The sequence below is a fragment of the Kryptolebias marmoratus genome, linkage group LG10 (assembly GCF_001649575.2).
Source record: "Kryptolebias marmoratus isolate JLee-2015 linkage group LG10, ASM164957v2, whole genome shotgun sequence".
NCBI classification, from domain to species: Eukaryota; Metazoa; Chordata; class Actinopteri; order Cyprinodontiformes; family Rivulidae; genus Kryptolebias; species Kryptolebias marmoratus.
Window position 1 is genome coordinate 21,164,964 of NC_051439.1, and position 10,092 is coordinate 21,175,055.

A 10,092-nucleotide genomic window follows, 5' to 3' on the forward strand; every position below is an offset into this window, starting at 1 on the left:
ACTGGACCGGAGAGTCCAACCCAACTCTCCAGTCGATTCAGTAAAATGTCATGGTGAACAGTGTCGAAAGCTGCACTGAGGTCCAACAGAACCAGCACTGTGGTTCTCCCACAGTCTGTATTTATATGGATATCATTGAACACTTTTAAAAGGACCGTCTCCGTGCTGTGGTGAGCACGAAAACCAGACTGGAAGGAGTCAAAGCGATTTATTATTGTTAGGAAGTTATTTAATTGTTTAAAAACTGCTTTTTCAATAATTTTGCTGATGAATGGGAGGTTTTCAGTTATACTGTGTGATGAGTACCTTTAACTGCAGATACAAAACAGATCAACAACCTTGAATAATTAAAACTTTAAAGAAGGTTCCCTGCAGTCTGAATGCACGTGACTGGAAGAGTTAGTCTTCTGATAGTTAAGTGACTGATCTGGAGGGACTAAAGCAGGATGAAGCTCTTGAAAACAGCCTGCTGCACTGAGGTCAAAAAGTCAGAGTCACCCAGTTCAGCTTTAATTTTTACTTTACAGTTGCCCCAAAAAATACCACACATCAGGAGCAGCAATGATGGGCATGTTGGCTCCATTAGTAAGTCTTTGGTTAATGGCCTGTCACGATGTTTACATCATCTTTCTGGTTATTTTAGGCAATCATTTAAAATGTAAACGTTGCCGTATGACTATTCTGTTAAGTTTCCTTTTATTTGTTTGTTTTGTCATGTTTCTTAGGATGCCATTGCTCAGCCCACCTCCTGCCACACTGAAAAATCCATCAACCCCCTCCTCTCACAGCATCCCCTTCATCAAAAACACCCACAGCAAACACACGGAGATCTTGGCAACGACTTTCAAAGTATATTGCTTCAGTCCAGAGCACATATACAGATTTTCAAATTAAAGCTGCACACTGTGATCCAGAGAACGATGTAAAATCATTGTGCGGCAATAAAAACCTGCTCTCCAGCAGCAGCGGTTAGTACAGGAATGCTGAAGTCATAGAGGCCTAAACACGGGGCCTGCAGTGCTTTTTAAAAATCTGCTACACACCCATGTGTACGTGCGTGCACACCGGAGCACCTGCATGCAATCCTAATTCTGTCTAAATCAAAAGCAGCTCCGATCGCAAATAGTTCCAGTGTGAGTCAACAGTGTTTTGGTTATGAACAACCACCCTCTGTGGTTTCATGTGATCGTAAAATTACACGTTCCCATCATGCCCCGGCTCCAACTCAAACGCGAGAGCTGAACTACAGTGAGGATTCTGTCACAGCATCCAGGGAGGAAAAAATCCCAAAGACACGATCAGATGAGGAGATAAAGAAGAGGTGAGGTCTGCTCTGCGTGAGATCAGGATTTAATGAGCTGAAAAACAACAAATAAGATCTGAACAGATAAAATATAAGGAATGCTCGAACCCTCGTGCAATATACATCCTTATTAAAGCTGACATTGTGCAAAAACACATATTGACACAGTTAAAGATCACCTTTTTATTGCAGAAGTGTCCAATAAATGCTCCACTTCAGAAAACACAACTTAAAAAAACAAACAAATATCCTTTTACAGACTATTTTAGACTAAAAGGAGCCTACTGTTGTCTTCCTCCAGTACTTTAAGTTTGAACATTTATATAACTGTGAAAACCCATTTCTATCACTTTAAAGAAGAAAAAACTCTAAATCATTATAAGTTACTATCTCAAAGTCACGATTTAGCATCTCATATTTATGAGTCATAATTTTGAGATTTTATGTCATAATTATGAAACGCTAAATCATGATTAAAGGAGTGGCTTCCACATCAGACAAACATGACAGAAAATCTTTTGGAGCGTTTTCACCTCCTCTGTGATTCATCGAGTTTGAACAAACTGCTGCCATAAACAAAGGGATGAAAAAACAAAACAAAACAGGAATTTTCATCATATAGTTTAAACAGTAGAAAATATCATTTAAAAAAAGACTAAATTCACTAAATCCAAAATGAAGGTAAACCAGAGGCTGATTTACAGAAACACTGTAAGAAAGTAAAGCTAAAAACAGACAGAATATACGTGATTGGTAAATGTGGGTTCACCAATCATCTGTTTTTGTTGTGTCTGTGTGGTGTTTGTTTATTTGTTTGTTTGTTTTATGAACGTCTGGACAGATTGTGAAACTAATCTTAGAAAATAATCTCTGGATCCACGTCTAAAACTCCTGAACCTTTGGAGTCATGCCAGCTCAAGATGGCCACTCAAGCTAATCGACCTTCGCCAACACAGAAGTGGCTCCACCTTAATCATTTCTGCAGATATTGAGGTAATATTTAGTGTGGTAGTAGTTGAGAGTCATCCCCAACACATACACGAGGTTGTTGTTCCTTCAAAGACCGCTGGTTTGATTCTTCATCGTTTGGTTTGCAGTAATGTTTAAATTAGTAAAAAAATATTCAGATTTTTCACTTTTCCTAACTAACATTAACTAATTTCCTTATGTGTTTATTATATGCTTCCTTTTTTTTCCTCAGTGACAAACATCTGAAGCTGTAACCGTCCCAGCACAGCTTCTGAAATGAGATGTGAGGGTTGGAGACATTAGTAACAACCTGCCACTGATGCCCTGCTTAGATAAGGAATAAAGAACAGTTCCTCCTTAAGGCTAAGTCTCGTCACCTCGGAATAAATTACTTTAAATTAAACCATCATTAAACAGGCTCAGTGCTGCTGCAGTAACCTAGCAGGCCTGCAGGGGGCGTAGCTCTCAAACACTTAGTTTATTCTCTCTGGATCAATGGAGCTGCGCTGATCTGAGACTGATCAGTTAAAAATGATTTAAATCGCAAACACACACACTGTCTCTCTCACACACCATCATTTGTTGATTTGTTGTTAAAAGTAAAAAAAAATAAAAATAAAATCAGGCTGTGTTTGAGGAACAAACAGGAAAAAACAGCTGTTTTGGGGTTTATTTTCCAGGTAATGTCACATTTCATCAGTTTATGTCCAGGAGCCTGAGAAGCATCAGCAGGCTGCAGCCGAAACAACAAGTTCTCTGTAAAGTTCCGCTTCTTGGTGAGTTGCTGTGTTTGGGCCGGAGGTATTATGGGCTGGCTGTGGGACGTGCCAGGAGGTGTCGGACTGAAGGGCCCAGATAAAGAGGCGCGGAGCGCTGCGGCGGAGCGCAGAGGCGCGACAAGACGGGTCGGAACAGAGCAGAGCAGAACACAGCAGAACACAGCAGAACACAGCAGAACCCAACAGAACCCGTGAGAACATGCAGCCGGACCCACCGACCCATTAACGCGTCCATCCCGGTTCTAACGGCCGCGCAAAGACCTGTAGGAGGACCCGGTCCATCTCATCTGTTATTGGTAAGTTTTCTTTGCTTTTTTTATTTTTACATTTAAATACCAACCAACACTTTTATTCTGGTGACATATTTTTTTTTATTATTAGTATTTCTAAAGAACCTTTTTTACCATCCGAGGCGGAGCGCAGCAGGTGTTTATCCTTCAGGTGACTCTGGATCAAAGATTTTCATCAGTTTTAATAGATGTTAAAAAGAAATAGTTTTCTTCAAAATCTAAAACAGTTTAAAAAATAACCACCCCCCCAAAAAACAGCGGAATAGCAGTTTTTCTTGCAGCATTTATTTTGAATAAATTTCTCTAAAAGTGTCCACAGGAACAGAAAACAACAGTTTTTATTTTAAAAGCAAATTAGTGTTTTATTTTGGCTTGTTAAACCCAAACCCTTATGAGATTTAAATGAAGTTTGGTCTGAATAAACAGCTTCACACTCTCTGATTCATCACGCAGCTCCGCTAAAAGCAGGATCTACTGAAGTTTGGAAACATTAAACAGGTCTGAGGGTGAAACCTGACAGGTCAGGGGTCACATCATGCTGAGGGGAGCCTCCAAAGTAATCCTCACCTACAAGACAAGTCAATTATCAGATCGGGGCTGCTTTGATCATGTCATCTGCTCATATTTAGGCCTTTTATTTTACAAATAGTTTTTAGTCTAACAGAGCCTTATGACATATTTATTCCTGTAACACATTAAATTCTGTTTTATTTTGGAGGTGCATGCAGTGTAATTCACAGCAAAGATCATTTCAGGGGTGTTTGTGAAGAATATTTTCAATTAAATTCAATTTAATTTCATACAGCCAAATTCAAATGTGTGTATGTATAAAAAGTTAATATATGCAAAGTTTTTTTTGGTTAAAACCAACAAATCTTCCAGTTTATTCTCTTGTTTTTTGGCACTAACATACCAGTTTCTTTTTACACTTTTTCGTTTTAGTTTTTATTGACTGCAACACTTTTGTAAATTCCTTTTTCTTTAACTTTCCGTTCATCCGTTTGTCCCGTGTTGGAAGTTTTGCTCATTTCTCTTTTTCATTTTACACCCAGATGACAAAATCAGCAGCAAGTCCAAGACCTTAGCGCAGCTTTTTGTTAAATTTCCAGCGAACTCTGCAGCATGTTAGATCACAGCTGAGAAATTTGGAAATATTCACAGTTAATGTTCAACAAAAACTTTAAACTTTTAGGGCGAAACGAAAACAAGACGTCTGCAGTTGCTGCTCTGAAAGGTGTTTGTTATTCTGCGTTTTAATGAATAAAAAAAATAATTCTTTCATCAGCGTTTTGGCCACAGGGAAGATGTGTTCTGAAAATATGTAAGCATTTATCATCATGTTCCTAAATCACTGCTGCAGCTTCAACAGCTCTGCAGCCTCACTGCATCATTTCTCCAGAGACACGCTGTCCAGACTTTCTAACCACACCTCCCCGAGTCGCCCTCACATCCAGCCAAGAGCTCCAACTTAAAGAAAAACTTCAGCTCTGCCTCAGCCTTATGGACTTCTAACACAGGGTTTTAGTTTTTTAACACTAGTTAGGACAAAAAAAACACCAAAACCCAGAAGATGTTGCTGTTCTATTCGAAGGTTTTAGTTTAAATCAGGGTGTTCCTCGTTCCTTTGCCAGTATTTCCTTTAATTCTTATGTTAAAGCTCTAAATTTGAAGTTCAAATGCAAGAAAACTCCAGTAAACCTTTGATTCCTTTGACATCAGGAGAAGGTGAGAAGCAGCGTCACTACAAAGCTCTGTGAGGTGCTGAATCTCTCAGTCTGGACCGGACCGCGGGGCCCCACGTCGGGCTGGGTCCCCCCGGGCTAAAGCAGGACATCGAGGAGTTAACAGAAACCGTTTCTTCTTCAGTGACCCCCCTCCCCTTGTACGTGGAAGTCAATTACTTCTGCGTGGTGATCAGAGAGGAGGAGTCGGCGGGGGGCTGTTCGAGCTCCGCTGCTCCTCATTAACAAGCTTCAGCTCAGAGGATGAGCTGCTTGAGTTCAGCTGATTAAAACATCTATACTCTGATAAACTCTTCTTTTAGGACAGTTTTGGTCAATGAAAATAGCTCAAAAGGCTCATCTTAAAGCAGGTAGATAAACAGCCTCCTACACTGTGGCATGAAATAACAAAAAAAGGACATTTAAACACATTTTTGATATGATTTTTTCATTAATACCTAAAATTTAGAGGGAGAGTACTTCTTTTAATAATGCTTTTCCCTAAAAATGTTGATGTTTGTTCGTCTGAACTCTTCCCCTGCTGCAAAGGAACTGATGTTTTTGATGCCTTATCAAATAAAACACTTCAGGCGGAAGATTTTAGACCACACATTCGACACATGCTTGTTGAGATCAGGTTCTCTTCTTTCACCTGATACCCGCTCAGCAAAACAATTACATCGTTAAAGAGTTTTTATGGGTTAGTCACAAGCTGCTGTGTCAAAAGCTACTTACAAATCTACTTTTTCTTCATGTTTTTGTTATTAACTGATAAATACAGGGTTAAACTGTTCGATCAGTTTCAAAGATTCATGATAAAACTTACATAAATTAGCACCGTTTTACATTTTTTCCAATATCAAGACATCAGACTTTATTATTAAAATACAAATAATGATCTGCCCCTTGCTATTTTCTTCAAACACATTTAAACATAGGTTGCAGTAATAAAAGAAGTAAAGTTAATCTGTTTAATAAATATTATTTATTCACTGACAACAAACGACTTTAAACGTGAAGGATTTATATTTTTTTCCAAGGTTTTACGATTAATACGCAACTTTTAGTAAAACTTACCAAAACTGTTTACAGTTAATAATTAATCGGTTAACCACAAATCACGTCCCATATATGAACGGAAGTTACGTTACGAGAAATTTCCCTACCGACACTTTAGTTATGTTACTGAACTGGTTTGTGCCGCAGCGATGATGGTAACTCGGTTGGCTTCTGTGCAGACGAGCCAGATCAAGTTTACAAAACCTAAAACACAGACGCCGTTCTTATGTTTCCATGTTTACTTTAAAGCAGATTGTTAGTCGTCGTTTCGAACTGCGTGGACCATGAATGCATTTCTACAACAACATAGATGCAAACATCAACAGATGTTAAATATTCATCAACCAATAAGTGTTAGAAGCCTGGTTTTAGGGTTATTAACGCTAACCAAAAGGTGTTTAATCCCTAAACCTAACAGAACAACAAGTAAAGATTTAAAGTTTTGAACAAGTCATGCTGTTTTACACAGACAGTGGGTGAAGAAAATTTGTTTGAACATGGCTACACCTGTAAAAGCGTGTTTCCTTTCACTGCTCTGAGGGCTACAACAAACAGAACCAGGGTTATATCTGCTGCCTTCCAGAGGGCATAACATGATGGAGTTATCATGTCTCCTGTGGTTTCTTATAACCAAAACTTCTGGATGTAATTGGCCTTTTTTCCTGACTGGACAGCAGAGATCAGAACTGAGAATTAATGTTAAAATCAACTAAACTCCTCTTGTTTTTGTCTGTGAGGTGCTGCTGTCTGTTTCAGAGCCTTCATGGGAGATGTTACATTGGTTAAATGTGCAATTCTGCGTGTGCTCCGAGGTCTTGTTTTCATGAATACCTGCCATTACTGCGGAGTTATTCGATGCAGGACTGAACTCTCCTCCTGCATGGAGAAGTCAGATGTAAGCAGCTGGTTTTATGACCAAAAAAGGGCTTTGAGTATAAAATTACAAGTTTAAACTGTTCAGCCAGCACCCTCAATGAAGGAATCTAAATTTGATCGCCATTTTAAGATATTTCAAGAGACTTCTTCATGTATGCATGCACATTAAGGTCTTATATTAGAAGTAAAGCCTGGTACAAACATGTGGCAGTTGCAGGGAAGTAAGCAGGTCTGATGTGTGGTACGTCGAGTTGAGGCGTGGCTCGTTGGCTGCGCTCGCTGTGAAACCTGGAGCTGCTGTTGCTCGCGCTCGTCATCGTCTGCCTCAGACAAAGACACATTATTGTCTATTGTTCCTGCAGGTTATCACACCTGATGTAACAGCTCGCAGGTATTTCTCTGGCTGAATGCTGTCATTCTGTCTCAACAGCCCCGGGCATGTTTCTGGGAACAGGAAACACACACAGCTTTCTGACAGCATGTGTGTGAATGCTGGCAGTTGCTTCATATTTTCATTTACTGACACATTTGGTCTACAAATACACCTTCATTGGTTTTAATCTTTGCCGTTGTGCACCTGTGAGATCCATCAGCTGTGATAAGTGCAGATATCAAGCAGTTTGTAGATTTAGTCAAACGTCTAAAAGCTGGAAGGAACCTGACCAGCTGACTGGGATTTTACATTCATCAGTCCAGATTCTCTCACCTTCTTTAAAGCTGTAAAGTAAAGTTTTACGAATCTGCTTCTGTTTTGTGTTTCCATCAGAAGACCTTCTGGATTCGCCGCCGCAGCAGCCATGGGCAGTAAGACTCTGCCAGCTCCAGTCCCTCTTCACCCGTCCCTTCAGCTGGCCAACTGCTCCCTCATCCAGAGCTCCACGGGTCTCCAGATCCCGGCAGATCATTTTCAGAGCATCTACAGCTTCAGCGCCCTTCATGCCATCCAGCTTCACCACTGGACCCTCGGTTATCAGCCGCTGGCCTTCCCTCGATGCACCATCTCCAAGCTGCCTCCCCACTTCTCCTCCATGGCCTCGATCCCCATATTCCCCCACCTCCTGCAGCCTAAACTAGACTCAGCAGGGTTGCTGCAGAGCTCTAAGAGCAAACCCCGCTTTGATTTTGCCAACCTGGCGGCAGCAGCCACGCAGGAGGACCATCTGAAGGTGGAGGATCTGAGCATGATGGGTCCTGCTCGTGCTGCGGCACAGATTTCGGCCCAACACCAGACCTCAGCCAGCCTGGGCTGCCTGCTGGACGGGACCAAACTGTCCTCGCCAGAGCGCAAGTCCAGCCGAGGTCGACTGCCCTCCAAGACGAAGAAGGAATTTGTTTGCAAGTTTTGCGGCCGGCATTTTACCAAATCCTACAACCTTTTGATCCATGAGAGGACACACACAGATGAGAGGCCATACACATGTGACATCTGCCACAAGGCCTTCAGAAGACAGGACCACCTCAGGGACCACAGGTGGGAAACCTGCTCGAGCGAAGGCTCGTTGAATCAGTGCAGCACTTTGTTCTTATTCTCTTAGTGTCAAATACAGTCAATCTGGTAACCATTAATGTGAGACACCAACAGCAAAACAAACACCATTAGAATTGTTGAATCTTGATCAGCTCCTCTGGTCGTTTGCATGCTCAACATCCTATAATCAGACTTTACTGACTGGACCAATTAAATCCTCATGCTGAAAGAAAGCTTACTCTACAGGTCTGAGGTAAAATAAATAAAAAAAAACACCTGATGATTATTCCTAGTTACTACGGTGCAAAGACAAACACACAAAACTCAGATCTCTTCCAAAACTGAAAAGATTTATGAGTTCTACGTTAACTCATAAATCTTCCTGCGTAAATCTTACAGCGCTGATACTTAAATTCACCGTCGCTTTGGGACACTTGTTGGATGAATTCCTTAGCTTACTGCGTTGAAAAGTGACATCTGTGGCCCCAGTAAAACAGCTGCATTTGATGCTTTCGAAACGCAATCAAAGAAAGACTTTCTAAACTTGTGTCATGAACCCAGTCTTTGCTCTGTAAAGATGTTGCTTCCATTCATGTCAAACATTTCCTGAATATGGCAGTTGACTGCAAAAACACTTGACATATTTACAAAAGCATATTTAATTCACATGAGATGCATTGAAATCTTCAACAGGAATTAAGTTCTAATTTTCCGTTTTGTTGCGTTTCCCCCTACAGGTACATCCATTCCAAGGAAAAACCCTTCAAATGTCAAGAGTGTGGAAAGGGATTCTGTCAGTCCAGGACGCTGGCAGTCCACAAAACATTACACATGCAGGTCAAGGAACTGAAGCCAGCCAAGATTAAGTGATTCAGCACAGCAGCAAGGCCAGGACCAGGACACTGGAAAAACAAAATGACCAAAGATGACAGCCAATGACTTTTTTCATCTCAGCCATTTGAGGTGCAGCTTTCTGTGCAAACATTCTTCAAGGATGAAATGTTCCACCAGCCACCTCTTAAAGCAATAATACCAAAATATGCCTTCGTGAAGAGGTGTATGCTTAGTTATCAAAGCCTGACTTGGCAGAGACCCCAGTGGATGTGTGGAATGTGAAATGGACCTTAAAAAAACCCTCCTGTGGCTGCTCAGCACCAAAACCTTGTTCAAAAGCTTATAATCCAAAGAGGGACATTACCTGTATGCGATTTTATTAATTTGTTTAAGCAAAAATTGAAAATGATCAAAGCCATGTTAGCGAAATACATTTCCCTCCTTTTAAATATTACAGTTCAATGTTATTTTTGTACAGATGCATTATATCAAATTGTATTTTTGCACTTTAATCTGATTATTAATTATTGACATATATCACTGGATTTCCTAAACTTATTTTTAAATTGAATAATCATTTTTAAATAAACTATTTTACTGTATCTGGTTTGCTGTGTAAGTTTTATTCTTAATTAGCTTCATAAAGTGCAGCTCATCTTATGTTTCCATCATAATGATAACAATATAAACATTATTTTTATAAGCCGGATGCTCCTAAATGTAGCGTTTCTCATTGTGTTCTGCTTAATGCTCCCTTTAACAAACTATGTATCTCATCTTTGTTGTTATGTCA

The 10,092-nt window shown here is 40.3% G+C and overlaps 1 protein-coding gene across 1 annotated transcript; it reads left to right on the forward strand.

Annotated features, from left to right (window-relative positions):
- The first annotated feature begins 3,068 nt into the window (after nt 1-3,068).
- On the forward strand, nt 3,069-9,629 carry osr1 (odd-skipped related transcription factor 1). The gene is made up of 3 exons (XM_017431662.3): nt 3,069-3,347; nt 7,764-8,468; nt 9,203-9,629. Exons 2-3 carry the CDS (start codon nt 7,795-7,797, stop codon nt 9,333-9,335), a joined length of 807 nt encoding a protein of 268 aa, XP_017287151.1. The 5' UTR covers nt 3,069-3,347; nt 7,764-7,794; the 3' UTR covers nt 9,336-9,629.
- Nucleotides 9,630-10,092: the final 463 nt, after the last annotated feature.

What these genes read in the sequence shown, in the direction of transcription:
- osr1 (XM_017431662.3), top strand. Translation starts at nt 7,795, where the DNA reads ATGGGCAGTAAGACTCTGCCAGCTCCAGTCCCTCTTCACCCGTCCCTT. An exon ending in GACCACCTCAGGGACCACAG is followed by an intron (nt 8,469 to 9,202) that starts GTGGGAAACCTG and finishes TTCCCCCTACAG; the next exon opens with GTACATCCATTCCAAGGAAA.